General features: G+C 52.8%; 1 protein-coding gene across 2 annotated transcripts; it reads right to left on the reverse strand.

The window, feature by feature from the left end:
* Window positions 1-514: 514 nt before the first annotated feature.
* TNIP2 (TNFAIP3 interacting protein 2) lies at window positions 515-19,698 on the reverse strand. 2 transcript variants are annotated; one of them, XM_049886605.1, is made up of 6 exons: window positions 19,357-19,698; window positions 8,096-8,356; window positions 4,690-4,779; window positions 4,038-4,283; window positions 3,767-3,886; window positions 515-2,410 (listed from the first exon to the last, which is right to left on the reverse strand). In XM_049886605.1, the coding sequence occupies exons 1-6, from the start codon at window positions 19,630-19,632 to the stop codon at window positions 2,159-2,161; spliced, it is 1,245 nt and encodes a 414-aa protein (XP_049742562.1). In that variant the 5' UTR covers window positions 19,633-19,698; the 3' UTR covers window positions 515-2,158. The 2 variants fall into 2 exon arrangements, with proteins under 2 accessions (XP_049742562.1, XP_049742561.1); XM_049886604.1 differs by having other exon boundaries at window positions 517-2,410; window positions 4,017-4,283.
* Window positions 19,699-24,647: the final 4,949 nt, after the last annotated feature.

Below are 24,647 nucleotides of genomic sequence, written 5' to 3' on the forward strand. Positions count from 1 at the left end.
CCGTTAATTATTTTGTTTAAGTTCTCTATATCCTTACTGAATTTTTTCCTGCTTCTTCTGTTACTGAGAGAAGTATGTTAAAATCTCCAGTCGTACACTTTATTTCTCCTTTTGCTTTAAGCAGTATTATCAGCTCTATACAAATTTAGGAATGTTATATATTCCTGGTAAGTTTACCTTCTTACTGTTATGCAGTATCTTATTGCTAGTAATATTTTTTCTTAAAGTCCATTCTGCCTGATAATCATGTACCCACTCCCATTTTCTTGGTTAGTGTTGGCATGGACTGTATTTTTTTCATCATTTCCATCCTGTGTCCTTATATATTTAAAGTGTATCTTTTGAATGAGTATATAGTTGGGTCTTTTTTGTTTTTACCCAAGCTGACAATCTCTGTCTCTATATTGGAGTGTTTGGTCCATTTATATTTAATGTAATTACTGATATAGTTGGGTTTGTCTACCATCTTGCCATTTCTTTTCTCTTTGTCTCATCTCTTCTTTATTCCTTTATTTCTCCTACCTCGCCTTGCTTTGGATTAATAAAAAATGTATATCATTAAATATTTTTTCTATTAGGTTTTTAATTAAATATTTTTATTATTGCTTTAGTGGTTACCCTACAGATTGCAATGTTTCCTTAATTCATTACAGTCCACCTTAAAACAATGCAAGAATTTTTCCACTGTGCCAGCCACCATGGGGGTCTCCAACCAGATGGCCTAGAGTCCCCAACCTCACCCAAGTAGAACTGCCCCTCCCCAGCAGCATCTGCCCCACAGTCTTGGGGACCTCAAAAGCCGCAGCCTCCCCATGCTTCTGCTGTCATCCTAATGATGTGGACAGTGACTCCTGCTGACACTGTAGGATGGAATGTCATCACTAGGATGTCACCTTGAGCTAGCACCAGCGAGTGCCAGGGAGGGATGGACCATGATCTGGAGCAAATGGGGGAGGGGGCATGAGCTCACCATCAGGCCATTGGACACTCAGGTCCCTCAGAAGCTGAGAAGCACTGTTCTCCTCCCTACCTTCCCTTCATGGCCCGGCTGGGATGAACACAGGCCAGCCCTGGGATCCTGGGCTGACACCTGGTCCCCGTTCCAGTAGCTGCATCCTAACCCTGCACCAGCCCATGACCCTCCAGATGCAGTTCCTGATATGGTTTCCCAAAGTCCAGGACCACTTACAAGGTGAACCTATGTTCAACTGTCCCCAAATTTTTTTTAACTGCCTGGAGTGAAGGTCATGAGATAAGGAGTTTGCTGGCTCCATTGGTTGATAACAGCAAAAAGCCTAAATACCAAGTCCTCTGCCCCAAATGCCCAGGCAGTCCATCCATGCCACCCGAAGGCAAGGCTGGTGGCCCACATTGCCTGTCACGGCCTCCTGGGCAGGTGGGCGAGCCCTGTTCCCAGGGAAAATACTGTGGCCTCTGCAGCCCAGTCACATGATGAGGATGTTTTATTACAAAAGTGAAGGGGCATAAACGTGCTTTAACTTTTGGACATATGGCAGGCACACCTGCCTGTAGCACTCTTAGCACAGACGAGGTGGCCAAGGCTGTCCCACCTGCTCCCATGTCCCCATGTGTCCTGCAGACAGGCTGGGCCTCCGCTCTGGGACCTTGCATGTCTGTGGGGTGGGGCTGTCACACAGGGTGGCTCATGGTCCTGCCCCACAGTTCCCAGGCACAAACTCAATCCAGCCCCCTAACTGCAAGAGACTGAGGCTGGGGACTGCTTCCCACCTTCACACCGTGGGCAGCTTCCCCAGAACTGGCCAGTTCCAGGAGTCCCGGCCCCAGTTCTGGTCAAGACCCAGGTCTTGATGGAGCGCCATCCATTGTATGCTGAACACACCCACACTGCACAGGGCGGCCACGCTCAGCCAACACAGGTGGGGGGTGGCCTGGAGGGCGCATGAGCATGTGGAGGGCAAGCAGGCACAGGTGGGGGTGGCCTAGAGGATTTGGAGGGTGCACAGGCACACAGGGCGCGTGGGCACAGGAGTTGCTGGCCTGGAGGACGAAGATCGGGCACAGGCACGGCCCGCCTGGAGGACGGAGGGTGTGAGCACAGGCATGGCGGGCCTGGAGGACAGAGGGCACAGACACAGGTGTGGCTGGCCTGGAGGACGGAGAGCAGGCACAGGTGGGCTCACTGGCAGCACTCGACCATGTGCCTGAGCAGCTCCTCGCCCTGCTCGTCGCTGAAGTGCTGTTGGCAGTGGGGGCACTGAAGGTCCCCCTGGCCCCTGGGGTCTGTGACAGGGCACCCACCCTCTGCAGGGGGCTCCAGCCGGGAGTAACTCGGCCTCTGGTCCCTGGGCACTGCCGGCTCCAGGGCGTCCGTCCCCAAGTACTTAGAAGCACTGCTCCCGAGGTGAGTCCGGCCTGGCTCCCAGGGGTCCTAGAAGAGAGGCAAGGACCACTGACTGGCTGGGCAGGGGGCAGGATGCCACTGGGGCTCCAACTACGGACACGCTCCACCTGCATCCCTGCGGCCCAGAGCCCAGAGCATGGAAGTGCTAGTTGGTGACACAGATTCTATGTATCTGATGAAGTCACGCATATGCGCTGTGAGCTCCTGAGGGCAGGATAGCCCGTGTGGGACCCCCCCACCCCACTGTGGGGGACAGTGTTCAGGTGGGGCCAGGCAGACTCCTGCCAACCCTGCCCTGCACCTCCCTACAGGGGGAGCCCTCGGCACTGCCCTGGTGCTGACTGCCACCTGCACCCACGGTCCCGGTGTCCCAGCATGGTCAGCGCCCCACCCGTGGGCCACACGCACACCAGACGCTCCACGAGTACTCAAGGATGCCTGTCAGCACCCGCAACCCTGCTGCAGGCCAAGCCTGACCGTGGCACCCAGGGAGTTGGCTGGGACCCTCCTGGCTCTGCTTGCTGCCCTGGCCTGAGCCATGAGAGGCCACTGACACCTGCTCCTGACCAGCCCGTTACAGCCTCCATCCAAGGCTGCGGCCTCCTGGTGACCACAGAGGCCAGAGACCGCACCGTCCAGTCCTGGGTCCCCACCTGGAGGCTGGGATAGCACCGAGGACACGCCCAAGCCTGGCTGGGTTTCCAATCCTCCTGGGGACACATGGAGGACGCCCATCCAAGGTGTGCAGTCCTGCCAGGGGAGTGGGGGGGGGTGGGCAGGGCTCTGGGTGGAGCCACCCCTGGGGTGGGACGGGCACCTCCTGTGAGCCTGGAGGCCTGGGAAACACAGGCTCACCACGATCCCCACCCCTTCACTCACAAGAAAAGACGGCTGCTGGTCTGGGCCCCCTCCTATGGGCTTCTGTTCCAGGGCAGGGAAGGACTCAAGAGGACCGGCGGGGATCGTCCCCGTGGGGAGAGGGGAAGCACACACCTGACCCAGAGCCACAGTCTGCTTGGTCCCTTGCACCAGTTCCCCCGGGAGATGCCCACACGGTAGGGACAGCCCCGATCCTTGGGCTCCATGTGCCGGCCGTGGGCGAGGTTAGTGAGTGGCTGGGGCCTCAGCGTCCTCACTGAGTGCCAGGGTAGCCAGAACTGGGTGCAGCACAGACACCTCTCCACCCACACCCCACCTTGCCCACCCTATCCCCAGGTAAGTACTTGGGACACGCAGGTGCGGGTGGCAGATGAGGCTGATAGCTCAGGGGGCCCTCCCAACACCCTCACTTGCCACAGGCCAGGGTCTGGCTCACTCGGAAAGGCTCGAAACGCAGGGGAAGAAAACCAGAAGGGAGCGTGCATGCCAACACAAAGGACCCACCTGTGTCCTGGGCACCTGGCGCTGCAGGCAGGCCACCATGTCCCAGAGCTCCTGGAACCTGCTCTGAGCTCGCTCCCGGTCCGCCCGCTCTGATGAGAAGTCATCCTTGTACACGAGGATCTACAGGGAGACCAGACAGTGGGTCCTGCCACAACCACCGCAGCGTCTGCTCAGGCAGGGACGCATCCAGCCCCTCCTGCCCCCGCCCCCAGCCGGGGTGTCCAGCCATGCCCCCTCGGCCCCCCCAGACCTGCTGTTCCAGCATCTGTACCCGCTCCAGCGCAGCATCCCGGGCCTCCTGAGCAGCTGCCAGCTCCCGCCGGGCCGCCGCACAGTCGCCGAGCGTCTCTTCCAGCTGACGGTTGAGCCTAGAAATCTCCTTTTTCAGGAGCCCGGCTGGAGAGGGCCCCTCGGGCTGGCGCAGGGTCTGCAGCCCCCGAAGCTGAGCCCGCAGCCCCTGCACATACTCGTCCCGGCTGGCATCATACCGCTGCCACTTGGCGTTAAGGTCCTCCACCTGGGGGGCAGCCGCAGTCAGCACCAACCCAGGGCCCCCCACGGGATGAGGGGACGGGCAGGTCCCCTCTCAGTGGGCGCTGCCCCACTTTGCTCTGCACAGAGGTCCCCAAGTTCACAGGGTGGCTCCTGACACCATGATGACCCCCACAGCAACGCTCTCAAATCCAAGCTAATCCACTGTGACTGCCCCCTGCCCCGACAACTCCGCTCCTCCAGCAGGGCCTGCGCCTCATTCCACCACAGGAATGCGTGTTGAGGTTGCAGGGTGTATGTTCACACAGCCAGGAAGGTCGGTCCCCCAGAACTGTGCAGACCTGCCAGAAGGGCACCCCTGGAGTAAAGCAGGCGCCTACTGCACCTGGTGAGGGTGGACCTTCTTCTCAGATGAAATGGGGGAGACTCACGTAAGTGATCTTCGCCTTCAACTGCCGGTTTTCTTCCCGTAACTGCTCAACCTCGGCCTGGATAGCAGCGTCCCTGCTGGCGTGCTCTGGCTGCAGGAAGAGGGGCAGAGGAGACACTGTATCACCACGCTTGGCCGTGCGTGCCCCAGAGAACAGCGTGGGGCACAAGTCATCCCCCAGCCTGGAGGCTGGGGCCTGGTGTCTCCAGTGCACCCGGCACGGGGGCAGGCCATTGTTCCTCTGAGCTGAGAGGATGAACCTGCTGCCGCCCAGTCCAGGGGGAGGTGGCCTCAGGTGTCACCCTATGACCACTCGCCCCTGCCTGGCCCAGGGGAGGGTCTCTGAGTCACAAAGTTGGTGACACTATCTCTGTCCCACTGTACCACCCATGGGAGCTATTTGTCTTTTAAACATTCCAAGTTTAAACATCCTAAGGAGCCCTGGTGGCACAGTGGTTAAGAGTTTGGCTGCTAACCAAAAGGTCGGCAGTTTGAATCCACCAGCCGCTCTTTGGATGCCCTACGGGGCAACTCTACTCTGTCCTACAGGGTCGCTATGAGTTGGAATCGACTCGACAGCGACGAGTTTTAAGGCCACAAAGGAGTCCCTGGGTGGTACAATGGTTAACACACTCAGCTGCTGCTAACTGAAAGGTCAATGGTTCAAACCCGCCAGCCGCTCTGAGGAAGAAAGACCTGGCAATCTGTTCCCATAGTGATTATAACCTAGGAAACCCTATGGGGCAGTTCCACTCTGTAACACATGGAGCCACGATGAGTCAGAACTGACTGGATGGCACCCAAGAGCAAGGCCATAAGGAGTCCCTGGGTAGGACAAAGGTGAACATCCATGGCTGCTAATGGAAAGGTTGGAGGTTTGAGTCCACCCAGAGGCACCTTGGAAGAAAGGCCTGGCAATCTATTTCTGAAAAATCAGCCACTGAAAACCCTATGGGCCACCATGGGTTGGATCGACTGGATGACAACTGGAAGGGCAGTAATGCTTACAGGCACTAGCACCCCAGGTGTAGTAAAATCTTCTCTTTTTGAGACAAGCCTGTCTTCTTCCAAGCCCACAACACTGTCCTGTTTGCAGACAGGAGTGTCAACAGTGGTAGTTTTTGTGCACAGCAAACTAACCTGTGCCGAGTGGCGAAATTGGAGGACCGCGTCCTATAAACCACATCCTAAGCCAGTCGCCACAACAGGGCGCAGGCCTAACCAAAAACCGTTCCGTGAAATGTGTGCACCCTAGAAATCCAGCAGACAGCAGTTTGGCAGACTGTCTGCTGCTGACATTAATTCTGAGAATTCCCCTTGAAGGACAGAGGAAGCAGGTCCTGACCGGCCATCCCCTGGGGACTCAGGACACAGGAAGCAGGTCCTGACCAGCTGTCCCCTGGGGACTCAGGACACAGGAAGCAGGTGCTAACTGGCCATCCCCGTAGGTCCTGACTGGCTGCCCTCTGGGGGCTCAGGACACAGGAAGCAGGTCCTGACCGGCTGTCCCCTGGGGGCTCAGGACACAGGAAGCAGGTCCTGACCAGCCATCCCCGTAGGTCCTGACCGGCTGCCCCCTGGGGACTCAGGACACAGGAAGCAGGTCCTAACTGGCCATCCCCGTAGGTCCTGACCGGCTGTCCTCTGGGGGCTCAGGACAGAGGAAGCAGGTCCTGACCGGCTGTCCCCTGGGGGCTCAGGACACAGGAAGCAGGTCCTAACTGGCCATCCCCGTAGGTCCTGACTGGCTGCCCCCTGAGGGCTCAGGACAGAGGAAGCAGGTCCTGACCAGCTGCCCCTGGGGCTCGGCCTATCCAGGGCTGAGGAGAGAGATGACCTGGAGACTGCCGTGGGGGCTCCATTCCCTCCATGCATGCCCCCACTCCCCTATGTCTGCTGCAGGTGCACCCGCAAGTGGGTCCACGTAGAAATCCTACAGGGAAGGGCACAACGACTCAGAATGAGCAGGACGTCCTCTCTCCCAGGCAGCTGCCTTCTTTCTGGTTTCTGAAGCAAACTGTCCCTCCTGAGGCTCCCTTTTCACAGAACCCGTCACACTGAGCCTGGGGACCCCACTGACAGGCAGAGGACTTTCTGACAAGCAGAGGCATGTGGCTGCTCCCACATCTTGTCAGAGGGCTGGTCTCTGTGGGGGCCCAGGAGGCTGTCCCAGGAGGGCCATGGCCCCCACCTGACCCTCCTCCTGCCTCCTCCTTGGAGGCCTAACCCAGACAACCATGAACACACTGGCAGGCTGGAGTGAGGGCTAATGGACAAACAGACAGATGGAAGATGCCTGGCTTGGCTCACAGAGGCCCTACCCACCCCCTGCTCTTCCTGCTCCCAACACCCCAGCCCAGGAACCCCCTGGTCTCTTGGGAGCCCCCCGCCCCCAACAACGGCTCTACCCTGTACAATTCCCTTTGATGACCCCCCCCACCACTAGGCCACCTACAGCATATGGCCCAAACCCACCTGTCCTGGTGCCCAGCTGGCAGGCCGCTATGCACATTCCACAGCTCCCACAGCGCCCAGCCCTGCCTGTCAGCGCCATTGGACACACACGGGCGTCTCTGCCCTCCGTGTGGCTGATGAAGGAGTGAGGCCTAGAGGAGCATCGAGGCCACGGCCAGCCAGGTCTGCTCAGACACCGGGAACACAGAGGAGCAGTGTGCCGCCTGGCAGCTGCACATTGAAGACTCGGAGGCGCTGCCCTCCCAGTGGTCTCACTGGCCCTGCCTCAGTCTCCTCATCAACCGCCCCCAGCCCTCCCTTCTCACCAGTCAAGGCTGAGGAGACCAAGGAGACCAGGGTGCCCCTGGCGTGGGACCGGGCAGCATGATGGGGTGGAGCGGGCCCTCCCTTCCTCCTGCATGGCGCCTGTTCCTCCTTCTGCCCCCACAGCTGACTCACGTCACTGAGGACCATATGGTCCCTGTGTCTGCGCAGCGATCTGAGTAAGCACGGGCGAGAAGGAGCAGGTCCCGGGCACCACTCATTCCTGCTGTTGTGCCCGACTGTGCCCCCAAATACATGCTGGAATCCTACCCCTAGACCTGTGGGTGTGATTCTGTTTGGGAATAGGGACTTCTTTATTATGTTAACCAGGCCATATCAGTGTCAGGTGGGTCCTAAACCTAATCACTTCTGAGACATAAAAGAGGCAGTCAGACACAGAAGCAAGTCCAAACGGGAGAAGACAGATGCCACATAACCATCTCCGAGGAGCAGAGGAAGGGTGGAAGAGACAGGGTCTTCCCCAGGGCAGGCACGGAGAGAGCCTCCCCTAGAGCCCGTGCCCTGTATTCCGACTTCTAGCCTCTCCGACTGTGAGAAAATTAATTTCTTTAAAGCCACCCACCTGTGGTAGTTCTGTAACAGCTGCGCTAGGAAACCAAGCCACCCACCTCTTTGGGGGTCTCTGCGCCCCTGCCTTCCCGCTGCCTCTCCTCCAGACACTGGGCCAGCTGCTGGCACATGTGGGCGGTGGCGGCCAGCGTCCTCCGAAGCTGGTGGGCCTCGCTGGCCAGGGAGCGGCACAGCACGTCACCGGTGGCCCAGGCACGTGCCTGCAGAGCTTGCTCCTCCTCCCTGGCGCACAGTGGCTCCCTCAGCGCCTGCGTCTTCCTCTCCTTCTCCTCCAGCCGCTCATTCAGCCTCTCGATCTCCTATGCGGAAGTTCAAAACTCCAGGTTATTTGATGACAAGAAGCAACATCAGAAAAACACGTTTCTATCAAGAGAGAACACCCTGCATGGTGGTCCCGCCGCCAGACAGCACGCAGGCTCATTCTGAAGTCCGCTTTTGGACCAGTAATGAACTTTGGAGATTTTCAACCTATGGTGTTCTCTCCTGAAACGTCATCCAAAATTTTATTTTCACGAGCAGGGTCCTAGTTTCAGATTTTACTTCATAAATTGCCGACTGTGCCAATTCCAAACACTGCTCTGATAAGACAGCGAGAAGCCCCACCCCGATAACTTCTTTAAGGAGAAAAAAGTCTTTAGAATTACAATTTGTTTCATACGCAACCTGAAATTCGTGCTCTCCTGTTTCCAAAGAAAACCAACCAAAAAGCTAGTTGCTGTCAAGTCAACTCTGTCTCCTGGCGACCCCAAGTGTGTCAGAGTAGAACCGTCCTCCATAGGGTTTTCAATGGGTGATTTTTCAGAAGTAAATCGCCAGGCCTTTCTTCCAAGGTGCCTCTGGGTGGACTCAAACCTCCAGTCTTTGGGTATCAAACATTTGCAACACTCAGGGACTCTTAGAAAAACCATTGCTGTTGAGTTGATTCCAACTCAGAGTGACCGTACAGGACAGAGCAGAGCTGCCCCGCAGGGTTTCCAGGGCTGTAATCCTTACAGAAGCAGACTGCCACATCTTTCTCCCATGGAGTGGCTGCTGGGTTCAAACCACTGACCTTTCAGTTAGCAGCCGAGCCTCAACCGCTGTGCCACCAGCAGGGGCAGATTACCCAACAAGCAAGGTAAGCACATGCTTAGGGCATCAACAAATCAGGGCCATCAGTTGTCCAAAGCAAAGACCCGCAGATGCCGAGCAGACCAAACACAAGGAAAAGTGAGCGCCACAGCGGGAGGGAACCGGAGGGGCGCTAAATGAAACTCCTTCCAGCTCCTGTGGGTGAGAACGTGCCGGCGGAAATAAAGTCCACACAGGGTCACGAGGGCGCCCACACGCAGGGTCACGAGGGCGCCCACACAGCGTCACGAGGGCGCCCACACGCAGGGTCACGAGGGCGCCCACACGAAGGCTGTTTAAGCTGTGGGGCCCCAACCACTTCCACACCTTTGCTGCCACCTGTCTCCACAGCCCCCTCCCGTGTAACTGAAACTCCTTATCTTGGCAGGTCTCTTGGGAGTACACTATTTCTTTCTAATAAACAAGAGGTGGACGTGGGCTGTCGAGTCTAACTCTTGCTACATGCACCCAGTATGCAGCTGGATCCAACACGAGCGGTTACTGCGCAAGGACGGATTACATGAATAGATAACATGTCTCTGATGCATCTTGAGAGAACCGTCTGGTGCACACCCGCTTGCTGATCCAGCACCTCCAGCCAGAAAGGCCAGCAATGCTCTTTGCCACGATATAAACACAAGGGTATGTGCTTGTGAACATCCTGGTAAATGATAAATGGGAACTGCAGCCCCAGGTGACACGCAAGAGCGAGGGAACTCAAACAAGTCAACAATTGCGATGAATTCAGTCGCGTTACTTTTTAACTGTATAGCATTTGTGTACAAAGTTATGTCCTAAGTTTTCTAAACAGTAACATTTGTAACTTTAAAATACGTTTGGCACACACATGAATGCAGTCTAGCATACATTTAATACCAACACAAGGAATAATTTCAGATAATACTAACATAGCAAACATCCAAAGTATACTTGGAAATATTAAATTTAACACGACAAGGTCTATTTATGTATCAAGAGAGTTTTGTTTTTATTATCTGTTGCATAGGACACAGTGCTTGATATTAGTCTCTATATGCTAATAAATGAGGTATTAGGCACATTAAGACGACGCAAAATTCAATACTTATTTTTCATGCAAAATATGTTTGTTTTGCAACAATGACTATGTTACCAAATTCATCTTCCAAGAAAGCAACAAAGGGTGTTTATCAAAAAATTACATTTATATTTTATCAGAATATTTACATATTTCCATGTAAGGAAATTTATTATCTAAATAGAACAAAAATTATATAAATATATTTTATTTTCTGTTTCCTTTCAGACTTTCTTTTAAGAAATTGCTTGATACTGTTTTGACTCTCAAAGCAAACTTACTATTGGACAAGGGGTGCTCCTGGTACCTCAGTTACATACGTATCTCCAAATAATTCCACAAAGATATAAAATGTACAGCTTGTAAATTTTGTACATGACAATAATTCTATTTTCCTCTTCATTTTAGACCGGTCAGGCATAACCTCACAGGCAGTTCTCTCGCTGACCACGTAAGAACACACCAACGGCACTATCATCACGTGACTCGTGACCTATCTGGTCCTGTCCTGGCAAAGCCAACCAAAATGCCTTCAGATTGAGCACACTTGTATTTGTATCCCGCTCTTTGTGATGGTTCTCGCCTCCGTGGGATATCAGCAGTCGTCTAATGAACCGGGACGATGCAGCATCAAAGGAGGGAAAGTGAGTGTGCAAGTTTTTAAGTATTTTCAGATGAAAAACACTTGTGGAGCAGGGGCCTAGCAAGGGTAAGAGCCCCCAGGGGCAATCTCTAAATTGTGCCCCTAAATTGAGTGCCCAGGGGCAATCTCTAAGTTGCACCTCCCTCAGATTTTAAGATGAATAGATGTTGATAGCCGTGATGGAAACAAAAAGCCGAGTGCGGCCACAGCCTGCGTGTGATTTCCCGCAGCGCCTGCATCCCAGGTGGCAGGCAGGCTGACAGGTGGGCTCCAGGGTCGCCCGGGGCCACAGCGATGGTGGTGGTGGTGGCATCAGTCACGCCTCCAGGCCGGTGAATCATCCTGGCAGATGCCAAGAGCCGCGGCAGCAGACAGCAGCGCCACAACCTGGCTGAAGTGGGCACGGGCTTTCTGCTGCATAGTTTGGTCTTGGATGTATCTCTGGACCGTGTGGTGTCACTCCTTCTGACGGTGTCACCCAGTGAAGTCCGTACCCCAGCAACCGCCTAGTAACTCCACTGGTGCCTCGGAATTTCATTCTGCACCTCTTCTGGTGCCCCCATGGACTTGGCCACAGAGTAAGTACCCCTCTCTGCCCTCCTTGCTGTGCCTCTGTCTTGGAGATCTTCAAAGGGCCCCCCAACAAACATCGTATGACAAACAAATGAAATTATTCCGGACTGCTTTGTAAGTACTATTTCTTTTGATTATCTCAGACCTGAAGAACAGAATTACGTGTTGCAAATCAATTATTTTTTTACTTACTAATTTTCAAATATTAAGTTTTGTCTCAGTTCAAATGTAAATTTTACAGAGGAGGGGCACCACCGACGGTCAGTTTTAGGGCTCTCACATCCCTTAATCTGGCCCTGGCCACTCGGGCTCCTTATAATGGCCTAGAACTCTGTCACAGATCCCAGATTACTGAGCACGCCTCCTGCTGGTGGACATTGGAGCTGCTTCCGGGATTTTGCTATCACAAAATGCCACATAACCCTTGGACTTGTACAAATATGCCCATAGTATACGGCACGGCTGGGGTTACCTTTGAGACACCAGGCCCCACGCTGGTCCTGGACCATCCCCACGTCTGCTAGGCAAGGGCGCTCCTGAGGCCCCTCCACCCAAGATTTCATGGTGTAAACCAGGAACAGGCCACAGCCCTCTAGGCGGGTAGCCCAGGGAACATTCTTCTCTCTCTGTATTTCTCTCTCACTCTCTCTGAATCCTTCAGGGCACTTTTTTTCATTGTTTTAAAAATATATATTACACAACATCTGCCAATTTAACATTTTTCATGTCAACAATTTGGTGACATCAATTACGTTAACCATGTTGTGTAACCCCCACCAATAATGGCTGCCGAATTTTCTGTCACCATAAACTCACTGATCCATAAATAATGACTCCCTCCAACCCGGTTTGATGTTGTTAGTTGTTACCGAGTAGAGCTGACTCCATGATGACTCACGGCGAACCCATGGGAGTCACAGTAGAATCGCTCCACAGGGTTTTCAAGGCTGTGAACTTTTGGAAGCAGATACCAGGCCTGTCTTCTGAGATGCCTCTGGGTGGGTTAAAACAGCCCACATTGCCGCTAGTAGTCAAGTGCTTAACTGTTCGCACCACCCAGGGACTCCCCTCGTAACCACTAATAAAATTTTTGTCTCTACATTTGCCGGTTCTAGATATTTCGTGTAAGTGAAATCATAAAATATTTGTCCTTTTGTGTCTGACTTATTTCACTCAGCATAACGTCTTAAAAGTTCATCCCTGTATGGCACGTGTCAGGAGTTCATTTCTCTTTGTGGCTGAGTACTATTACATTGTATGTCTAATGTCCACGCAATATGTCTAATGTCTACGCAACATTTTGCTTATCCATTCATATGTTGATGATATTGAGTTTTTCCATTGTCTCTCTCCACAGATGTAGTCGATTTGATTCCTATGCATTCCATCAGGTGAGGTCCACATATATAGTCACCATTTATGTTGGTGAAAAAAAGTATTTGCAATGAAGAAGTCATTGGTCTTGGCAAAATTCTATCATGCGATCTCCAGCATCATTTCTATCACCAAGGCCATATATTCCAACTACCGATCCTTCTTCTTTGTCTCCAACTTTTGCATTCCAATCACCAATAATTATCAATGCATCCTGACTGTATGTTCGATCGATTTCAGACGGCAGAAGTTGGTAAAAATCTTCAATTTCTTCATCTTTGGCCTTAGTGGTTGGTGAGTAAATCTGAATAACAGTCGCATTAACTGCTGTTTCTCATAGGTGTATGGATAGTATCCTATCACTGACAGCGTTGTACATCAGGATAGATCAATATCATCAGTCACAATAAGGCCAGGGGTCAAGTGCAGAATAGACCATCAATTGCTCATATGCAAGTTCAAGTTGAAGCTGCAGAAAATTAGAACAAGTCCACAAGAGACAAAGTACAACCTTGAGTATATCCCACCTGTATTTAGAGACCATCTCAAGAATAGATTTGATGCGTTGAACACTAATGACCAAAGACCAGATGAGTTGTGGAATGACATCAAGGACATCATACACGAAGAAAGCAAGAGGTCACTGAAAAGACAGGAAGGAAGGAAAAGACCAGAATGGAGGTCAGAAGAGACGCTGAAACTTGCTCTTGAATGTTGAGTAGCAAGTGGAGGAAATGATCAAGTAAAAGAGCTGAACAGATGATTTCAAAGGGCAGCTCGAGAAGACAAAGTATTATAATGACATGCGCAAAGACCTCTATGGGGCAGTTCTACTCTGTCCTATAGGGTCGCTATGAGTCGGAATCGACTCGATGGCACTGGGTTTTTTGGGTAAAGACCTGGAGTTAGAAAACTAACAGGGAGTAACATGCTCAGTATTTTTCAAGCTGAAAGAACTGAAAAAAAAAAAATTCATTGAAGGATTCTACAGGAAAAATATTGAACAACGCAGAAAGCATCAAAAGAAGACAGAAGGGATACACAGAGTCACTGTACCAAAAAGAATTGGTCAATGTTCAGCCATTTCATAAGGCGGCATATGATCGGGAACCGATGGTACTGAAGGAAGAGGTCCAAGCTGCTCTGAAGGCTTTGGGGAAAAACAAGGCTCCAGGAATTGACGGAATACAATTGAGATGTTTCAACAAACAGATGCAGCGCTGGAAGTGCTCACTCATCTATGCCAAGAAATATGGAAGACAGCTTCATGGCCAATTGACTGGAAAAGATCCGTATTTCTGCCTATTCCAAAGAAAGGTAATCCATCTGAATGTGGGAACTATCGAACAAAATATCATTAATATCAAGCGCAAGTAAAATTTTGCTGAAGATCATTCAAAACGGCTGCAGCAGTACTTTGACAGGGAACTGCCAGAAATTCAGGCCAGATTCAGAAGAGGACATGGAAGCAGGGATGTCATTACTGATGTCAGGTGGGTCTTGGCTGAAAGCAGAGAATACCAGAAAGATGTTTACCTGTGTTTTATTCACTATGCAAAGGTGTTCAACTGTGTGGATCATAACAAGTTATAGAGAATGTTATAAAGAATGGGAATTCCAGAACACTTCATTGTGCTCATGAGGAACCTGTACACAGATCAAGAGGTGGTTGTTTGAACAGAACGAAGGGACACTGCATGGTTTAAAGTCAGGAAAGGTGTGCATCAGGGTTGTATCCTTTCACCATACTTATTCAATCTGTATGCTAAGGAAAATATCTGAGAAGCTGAACCCTATGAAGAAGAACAAGGCATCAGGATCAGACTAAGACTTATCAACAACCTGCATAATGCTGATGACACAACCCTACTTGCCGAAAGTGAAGAAGACTTGAGGCACTTACTGATGAAGATCAAAGACCACGGCCTTCAGTATGGATCACACCTCAACATAAAGAAAACAAAAATCCTCACAGCTGGACCAATAAGCAACATCGTGATAAATAGAAAAAATACTGAATTTGTCAAGGATTTCATTTCAGTTGGATCTACAATCAATGCCCATGGAAGCAGCAGTCAAGAAATTAAAAGACCCATTGCACTTGACAAATCTGCTACAAAGGACCTCTTTAAAGTGTTGAAAAGCAAAGATTTTTACCTGGAAGACTAAGGTGCGCCTGACCCAAGCACTGTTGTTTTCAGTTGCCTCATATGCATGTGAAAACTGGACAGTGAATAAGGAAGACCAAAGAAGAATTGATGCCTCTGAATTGTTGTGCTGGCAAAGAATATTGAATATACCATAGACTGCCAAAAGAATGAACAAATCTGTCTTGGAAGTACAGCCACAATGCTCCTTAGAAGCAAAGATGGCCAGACTACAGCACCGAAAACCAACTGCGTGAGATGGCAGGAAGGGCAGAGGAACTGAGGGCCACCTGCCTTTTCTCTCCCTTACAATCAGCTTCTACACGTCAGCATGAACAGCTCGCTCATGTGGCGACTTGCTCAGTGACGACACACATCCTGCTTGGCTGGCTTCTTCCCTTGTGTCTTTGACTCCCCAAAGCCAAGGGAACAAAGGCAGGATGGCTGGGTGGCCAGCCAGGCGGCACGTCCTCCCTGGCAGCTGGAGCATCCTCCCTGGTGGCTCGCATGTCCTCATCCAGTGAGGGACAGAGCACAGGACACAGTAGCTCTTCAAGGACTATCCTAGAGTCCAGCTTTTCACACACAGAAACCACACACAAACTCAGCGACTGGGCGAACATGCCCCTCAAGAGCCTTAACAGCCTTGAGACAAGCCTTACAAACAAGGCCGAGCCATGACCTCCTTGGCCTCTGTCCACTCCTCCCTTCCTGGCCAGTCTTCAGTGTGCGTCCCCACAAGCCAGAGCTGTGCAGTAAGAGAATGGGGCCAGCGTGAATCATAACAGGGTACCATCAATGGTGCCTTTGCCATGTACCAAGCACTTGGGCTGTGGCCTGGGGAAGCAGGAACGGGTGAGTGGGACAATATCTCCCACCAGGGTTTCCAAACGTGATACTAGTGATAGTGAAAGACACATTCCTGGATGGGGTGCTGTTTTTAGATGCTATGTAGCTGCCCCTGGGGCCCTCATGGCACAGTGGTTAAGAGCCCAGGCTGCTAACCAAAAGGTTGGCAGTTCGAATCTACCAGGTGCTCCTTGGAAATCCTATGGGGCAGTTCTACTCTGTCCTATAGAGTCACTATGAGTCGGAATGGATTCAATGGCTACAGGTTTTTTTTTTTTTTTAGTTGCCCCTGACTCATGGTGACTCCATGCACAACAGAATGAAACAACGCTGCCCCACCCTGCACCATCCCCACGATGGGTCAAAGATCAGACCATGGGTCTCCATAGAATTTTCACCGGCTGATTTGACTTGAAAGAAGGTATTTGCAATGAAGAAGTCATTGGTCTTGCAAAATTCTATCATTCGATCTCTGGCATTGTTTCTATCACCAAGGCCATATTTTCCAACTACTGATCCTTCTTCTCTGTTTCCAACTTTCGCATTCCAATCGCGAGTAATTATCAATGCATCTTGATTGCATGTTCAATCAATTTCAGACTGAAGCAGCTGATAAAAATCTTCTATTTCTTCATCTTTGGCCCTAGTGGTTGGTGCGTAAATTTCAATAATAGTCTTATTAACTGGTCTTCCTTGTAGGCGCATGGATATTATCCTATCGCTGACAGCGTTGTACTTCAGGATAGATCTTGAAACGCTCTATTTGACGATGAATGCAACATCACTCCTCTTCGAGTTGTCATTCCCAGCATAGTAGACTATGTGATTGTCCGATTCAAAATGGCCAATACCAGTCCATTTCAGCTCACTAATGCCTATGATATCGATGTTTATGCATTCCATTTAATTTTTGATGATTTCGAATTTTCCTAGATACATACTTCATACATTCCAGGTTCCAATTATTAATGGATGTTTGCAGCTGTTTCTTCTCATTTTGAGTTGTGCCACATCAGCAAATGAAGGTCCCCAAAGCTTTACTCCATCCACGTCATTAAGATCGACTCTACTTTGAGGAGGCAGCTCTTTCCCAGTCATCTTTTGAGTGCCTTCCAACCTGGAGAGCTCATCTTCCAGCACTATATCAGACAATGTTCCGCTGCTATTCATAAGGTTTTCACTGGCTAATGCTTTTCAGTAGACTGCCGGGTCCTTCTTCCTAGTCTGTCTTAGTCTGGAAGCTCAGCTGAAACCTGTCCTCCATAGGTGACCCTGCTGGTATCTGAATACCGGTGGTATAGCTTCCAGCATCACAGCAACACACAAGCCCCCACAATATGACAAACTGACAGACACGTGGGCATATGATCAGGAACCAATGGTACTGAAGGAAGAAGTCCAAGCTGCTCTGAAGCACTGGTGAAAAACAAGGCTCCAGGAATTGATGGAATATCAGTTGAGATGTTTCAACAAACAGATGCAGCGCTGGAGGTGCTCACTCGTCTATGCCAAGAAATATGGAAGACAGTTTCCTGGCCAACTGACTGGAAGAGATCCATATTTATGCCTATTCCCAAGAAAGGTGATCCAACCGAATGTGGAAATTATAGAACAATATCATTAATATCACACACAAGCAAAATTTTGCTGAAGATCATTCAAAAACAGCTGCAGCAGTATATCAACAGGGAACTACCAGAAATTCAGGCTGGTTTCAGAAGAGGACGTGGAACCAGGGATATCATTGCTGATGTCAGATGGATCCTGGCTGAAAGCAGAGAATAGCAGAAGGATGTTTACCTATGTTTTATTGACTATGCAAAGGTATTTGACTGTGTGGATCATAACAAACTATGGATAACACTGCGAAGAATGGGAATTCCTGAACACTTAATTGCGCTCATGAGGAACCTTTACATAGATCAACAGGCAGTTGTTCAGACAGAACAAGGGGATACTGATCGGTTTAAAGTCAGGAAAGGTGTGCGTCAGGGTTGTATTCTTTCACCATACCTATTTAACCTGTATGCTGAACAAATAATACGAGAAGCTGGACTATATGAAGAAGAACGGGGCATCAGGATTGGAGGAAGACTCATTAACAACCTGCGTTATGCAGATGACACAACCTTGCTTGCTGAAAGTGAAGAGGACTTGAAGCACTTACTAATGAAGATCAAAGACCACAGCCTTCAGTATGGATTACACCTCAACATAAAACAAAAATCCTCACAACTGGACCAATGAGCAACATCATGATAAATGGAGAAAAGATCGAAGTTGTCAAGGATTTCATTTTACTTGGATCCACAATCAACAGCCATGGAAGCAGCAGTCAAGAAATCAAAAGACGCATTGCATTGGGCAAATCTGGTGCAAAGGACCTCTTTAAAGTTTTGAAGAGCAAAGATGTCACCCTGAAGATTAAGGTGCGCCTGACTGAAGCCATGCTATTTTCAATCGCATCATATGCATGTGAAAGCTGGACAATGAATAAGAAAGACCGAAGAAGAGTTGACACCTTTGAATTGTGGTGTTGGCGAAGGATATTGATTATACCATGGACTGCCAAAACAACGAACAAATCTGTCTTGGACGAAGTGCGGCCAGAATGCTCCTTAGAGGCAAGGATGGCAAGACCGAGTCTTACATACTTTGGACATGTTGTCAGGAGGGATGAGTCCCTGGAGAAGGACATCATGCTTGGCAGAGTACAGCGGAAAAGAGGAAGACCCTCAACGAGGGGGACTGACACAGTGGCTGCAATAATGAGCTCAAGAATAGCAACGATTGTTAAGGAAGGCGCAGGACGGGGCAGTGTTTCGTTCTGTTGTGCATGGGGTCGCTATGAGTCGGAACTGACTTACGGGCACCTAACAACAATTGACTTGATGGCAATGGTTTTGTCTGTTTTGGATTTTTGAAAGTAGATCTCCAGACCTTCCTTCCTAGCCCATCTTAGTCTGAAAGCTCCCCTGAAACCTGTTCAGCATCACAGTAACAGGCAGGTCTGCACTGACAGACGGGCCGTGGCTGCCCACGAGGTGCACTGGCAGGCATGGAACCCGGGTCTCCTACACAGAAGGTGAGAGCTCTACCACTGAACCACCACTACAAATAACTGCTTTTCTCATGTGACTTAGATAAGACTTAGTAACTTTCCCATATGCCCCCTTGTTAACCTACAAGACACAGAAACCCTGCTTCCCTGGCCTCACCTGTACTCCACCTGTAAAAAAAACCTCCTCGAATTCCGGCCCGCCCCTATCCCCACTCCTCAGGCCGGCTCCCCTCATCCCGCTCAACATTCCGGACCCCACCCCTCAACCCAGACCTCGCTTCTCATCCTGGACCCTGGCCCTCACCGGACCCCGACCCCGCCCCTCACCCCACCCCGCCCCTTACCCCCACCCCCACGCCCACCACGACCCCCACCCCCACCCCGACCTCGCCCCTCACCCCACCCCGTCCCTCACGCCACCCCGCCCCCACCACGCCCCTCGCCCCACCCCCACCCCGACCCCGCCCCTCGCCCCTCCCCCGCACCTGGCGCAGCGCAGCCACCTCCTCGCCGTCACCGCCCTCCTGCCCCCGCAGCTGCTCCCGGTAGCGCGCCACCTGCTCCAGCAGAGCATCCACGAGTGACGGCGCCGTGTCCGCCTCCTGCGCGGCCAGGCGGGCACGGAGGCGCTCGATGAGGGCGTCGCGGGCGACCAGCTGGTCCTGCAGGCGCCGCAGCCGCTGCCCCGCCTCGTGGTACAGGTTACAGAGCACCGAGGCCGCGCGCGGGACCCCCGCCTCCGCCTCCGCGCCCCCCCACATGGCGCCGAGCAGGGCGGCCGGGGCGCCGCCGCCGGGAACTTCCGCGCCGGCCGGGCGGCGGGCCGTGAGCTTTCCCGGAACTTTTCCCGTCGGCCCCGCCCCTCGAGGGCCCGGCCCCGCCCCCGCCGAGGCCGGCCCCGCCCCTGCTGACAGCCGCGCCCCTGCTGGCAGCCCCGCCCCTGTTCTCTGGCCACACCCCTGACGGCGGTCGGGCCCCTCCTCAGTGGACGAGTCCGGCCTAGCTGGTTGCGAGAGTCCCCGACCTTGTGAGAATCAGGCCCCCGCCCCCCGCCTCGGCCACGCCCCTGCCGAGAGCCCAGCCCAGGCCTCGCCAACAGTACTCTGGCCTCTCCCCAGTGGACGGCCTGGCCCTGCCCCTGTACTACGGCCCCGCCCCACGAAGAGCCGGGCCCTGCCCTGTGGAGGCCCAGACCCCGCCCCGTGCAGGCTCAGACCCCGCCCCCGAGCCCGGCCCCGCCCCGTGGAGGTCCAGACCGCCGCCCCGTGGAGGCCCAGACCCCGCCCCCGAGCCCGGCCCCGCCCTGTGGAGGCCCAGACCCCGGCCCGTGCGGGCCCAGACCCCGCCCCTGAGCCCGGCCCCGCCCTGTGGAGGCCCAGACCCCGCCCTGTGCAGGCCCAGACCCCGCCCCCGAGCCCGGCCCCGCCCTGTGGAGGCCCAGACCCCGCCCCGTGCAGGCTCAGACCCCGCCCCCGAGCCCGGCCCCGCCCCGTGGAGGTCCAGACCGCCGCCCCGTGGAGGCCCAGACCCCGCCCCCGAGCCCGGCCCCGCCCTGTGGAGGCCCAGACCCCGCCCCGTGCAGGCTCAGACCCCGCCCCCGAGCCCTGGCCCCGCCCCGTGGAGGTCCAGACCCCGCCCCGTGGAGGCCTGGACCCCGCCCCCGAGCCCTGGCCCCGCCCTGTGTAGGCCCAGACCCTGCCGTCGAGCCCCGGCCCCGCCCCGTGGAGGCCCAGACCCCCACCCCGTACAGGCCCAGACCCCGCCCCCCGAGCCCGGCCGGCTCTGCTTGTTCTGGCGCCCAGCGGCCTGGCAGGTGCTTGGTGCGCTAGCCCCACTGGCCGGCGTCCTGGGAGGAGTCCGGGAATCCGGCTGGAGGGTAGGCGACCCGGGTGAGGAGAGCGTTCCCGCCCACGGCCGGGCCGCGGTATGGGGCTGAGGGGCCTCTGATGCCCCCACTGACATGTGTCACGTGGGGGTGCGGGAAAGCAGCGGTCAAAGAGGACCGCGAGGGTTCGACCTGAGCTTGGGTCCGAAATTGGCAACATGGAGCAGCAGGAAAACAGCCACATCCCAAAAGCTGTTTAATAGGCGCTCTCTGTCCTCCAGGGGCTGATCTCGCACGTGGCCTGGATTAGGTCAGACAGCGACACCGAGGCCAGAGAGGACCAGAATCTCACCCCTCGCGTGCGGCGGAGCGGGCAACCTTAATGCACGAGCCTATTCTCCGGGCACAGCCCCAGAGGGGGCCGGTCTTTTCCCACCGTAGCTTCTTCACTCCTCTTCCCCAAATTCCCATACCAACCTGAAACGTTTTTCCCAGTCCACCCAGTCAAAGTAGGAGTTCCCCCACAGTGATTCCAAGGGCAAATCAAGCTTGAAGGCTTTTGAAGGTTTCCTTCCTCGGATGTGGGTTTATCATCCACACCAAGCTTGGGGCTGAGCCCATGGAAAACAACACCGGTTGGCTCTAGCTTGAGAATCGAACTGCTGCCGTAACAGAAATACCGCATGTGGATGGCTTTAATGAACAGAAGTTTATTTTCTCACGGTGTAGGAGACTGAAAGTCTGAATTCAGGCACCAGCTGTAGGGGAAGACTCTCCATGGCCTTGGGGAAAGGTCCTTGTCCTTCTCTTCCTCAGCTCCTTGGTGACATCCACATGGCATCAGTCATTCTCCATTTGTACTTCCTTACTTCTGTACCTAACCTGCACTTTTTGTATCTCAAGTGATTGGCTTAACACACACCCTACATCGATAAAAAATACAGCCTCGTTAACATAACAAAGGAAACTTTATTCACAAATGAGATCACATCCACAAGTATGTTGTTGTTTGTGCCGTGGAGTTGATTCTGACTCATAACAATCCCATATGGTCCCTATGAGTCCACAAGTATAGGGGTTAGGATTTACAACACATATCTTTGGGGGATACAATTCAATCCATGGAGGAACTGGGACAGAGTGAGCCCCAGATGTCCCTGCCCCAGAGCCCACCATGTGGACACTAGGCGAGGGCCTGGGGGTAGAGTGGCCAGGCTGGGCCCAGGCAGACTCAAGTCGACTTTCCCCATTTCCATCTCCCCTAGCTGCAGGTCTGATCCTGAGGAAATCCAGCACCCATTTAAGAGCCTGGGACCCTGAGACTGAGGTGGGTTCCTGGCCTGTAGAGAGAACTCCGAGGTGGTGTGAGGGTGTGTCCAATAAGGCAGGCCCCAGCCTTGTGCTACACAGCTCAGGCCATTGATGGTCACCGTGGTCCCCTCCATCCTCAAGGCCTCTCCATCCCCAGGGCCCCCTCTATCCACAATGCTCCCTCTGTGTTCAAGCCCCCTCTGCCCTTGAGTCCCCTCTATGCCCATGGCCCCTTTGTTCACCTTGCCCCTCCATGCACAAGGCCCCTCCATCCTCACCACTCCCTCCATATGCACAGCCCTCTGTCCTCACTCCCCTGCCCCCTATCCTCACAGCCCCCCTTCCTCATGCCCCCTCTGTCCTCACGCCCCCTCTGTCATCACACCCCTGCCCCCCATCCTTACAGCCCCTTGTCCTCACTGTTCCTCTGTCCTCACAGACTGGCTCCTGTCCTCACAGCCCCCTCCCTCACAGTCCCTCTGTCCTCACAGCCCCCTGCCCTCACAGCCCCCTGTCCTCGCAGCCCGCCCACAATCCCTTTGCCCTCATAGCCCTCCATTCTCATAGTCCCCCTCCCCCACAGTCCCTCTGTCCTCACAGCCCTTGTTCTCACAGCCCCCCTCCCTCACAGTCCCTCTGTCCGCACACCCCTGCCCCCAATCCTTATGGCCTATCAGTTCTCATAACCCCTCTTCCTCACAGTCCCTCTGTTCTCACACCCCTGCCCCGCAAAGGGATGTGCCCACCCAGAGCCTATGCCCACTCCTAGACCACACTATAGGCACCAGGACCCAAATTCCCTGGGCAAACAGCCCTGTGCAGGTCTGGCCCCAGCTTTGGCCCGTGGTGCCGCTGGTGCATGTGCCCAGGTGCGGTACAGACAGGGCTTGGCGGGCGAATGGGGTGGGCTCCCGGCGGGAGTACATGGGAGAGGCTGCAGGCAGGGACAGAGACAAGACCAACTTCTGCCAAGTTCACGTAAAGAACCCAGAGGGACCCAAGATGGTCAGTACAGACCTGGCCTTCCAGAATGCTACAGAGACATATCTGCCTACAAGCAAGATAGTACATGTTCATTTCAGGTTTATAGCTGATATATAACTCTTGAACATTTAGACAGAGATTGGCTGTCCCCTGGGTTGGCTGGGTAGAGATGTCGCTGACCGTCCCCTCTCCTCAGCTGGTCTTGCTGGCTCCATCCACACCACGATTGTTTGACTTCCCTGACATTGTATCCGCTCTCCGCTGCGGAGTCGGCTCACCTGGCCTGGGGGGGTCGGGTGGCCATTCTATGCATTGCAAAGGGATTTTTTTAAACACAAATTAAATCAGGTTATTATCATTCATTAAACAAATGAAGACAGGAAAATTTGTAATAAAACAAACAGCAGTGCAAAAGTTACTGTTCTTGTTTGTATTATTGTGGTAAATACATGCATAACAAAACATTTGCCCATTCAACAATTTTTATGGGTATAATTCAGGAACATTGGTTACATGCATCGCGTTGTCCAGCCATTGGCACTAACTATCCTTTCCCCAATCATTCCACCACCACTAACATAAACTCAATGCCCCCTGAGCATTAACCTCCCCTTTCCCCCTCCCTCCAACCCCAGGTAACCACTATTAAGCTTTGGTTTTTATATATTTGCCTATTTCAGGTAAGTGGGACCATAAAATATTTGTCCTTTTGCGTCTGATTTTTTCACTCAGCATAATGTTTTCACGGTTCACCGATTTTGTGGCATGTATCAGGCCTTCATTTCTCTTTATGTTGTTGTTGGTACGTGCCTTTGAGTAGGTTACGACCCATGGTGTTCTGTGTACAACAGAACAAAATACTGCCCAGTCCTGCACCATCGTCACCATCGTTGTTATGCTTGAGCCCATTGTTTTTTTAATTTTTATTTTCTTCTAAGTGAAAGTTCACAAATCAAGTCAGTCTCTCATATAAAAATTTGTATACACCTTGCTACATACTCCTAGTTGCTCTCCCCCTAATAAGACAGCACACTCCTTCTCTCCACTCTATATTTTCGTGTCCATTCGGCCAGCCTCTGATCCCTTCTGCCCTCTCATCTCCCCTCCAGACAGGAGCTGCCCACGTAGTCTCATGTGTCTACTTGATCCAAGAAGCTCACTCCTCACCACTATCATTTTCTATCCCATAGTCCAGTCCAATCCATATCTGAGGAGTTGGATTTGGGAATGGTTCCAGTCTTGGGCTAACAAAAGGCCTGGGACCATGACCTCCAGGGTCCCTCTAGTCTCAGTCAGACCATTAAGACCACAATTTTATGAGAATTTGGGATCCGCATCCCACTGCTGTCCTGCTCCCTCAGGGGTCCTCTGTTGTGTTCCCTGTCAGGGCAGCCATCGGTTGTAGCCGGGCACCATCTAGTTCTTCTGGTCTCAGGCTGATGTAGTCTCTGGTTTATGTGGCCCTTTCTGTCTCTTGGGCTCATAATTACCTTGTGTCTTTGGTGTTCATTCTCCTTTGATGCTTGAGCCCATTGTTGCTGAGGGTCTTCTTCTTTTTCGCTGACCCCCTACTTTACCAAGCATGATGTCCTTCTCCAGGGACTGTTCCCTCCTGATAACATGTCCAAAGTATGTGCGATGAATTCTCATCATCCT

The sequence above is a fragment of the Elephas maximus genome, chromosome 5 (assembly GCF_024166365.1).
Source record: "Elephas maximus indicus isolate mEleMax1 chromosome 5, mEleMax1 primary haplotype, whole genome shotgun sequence".
NCBI classification, from domain to species: Eukaryota; Metazoa; Chordata; class Mammalia; order Proboscidea; family Elephantidae; genus Elephas; species Elephas maximus.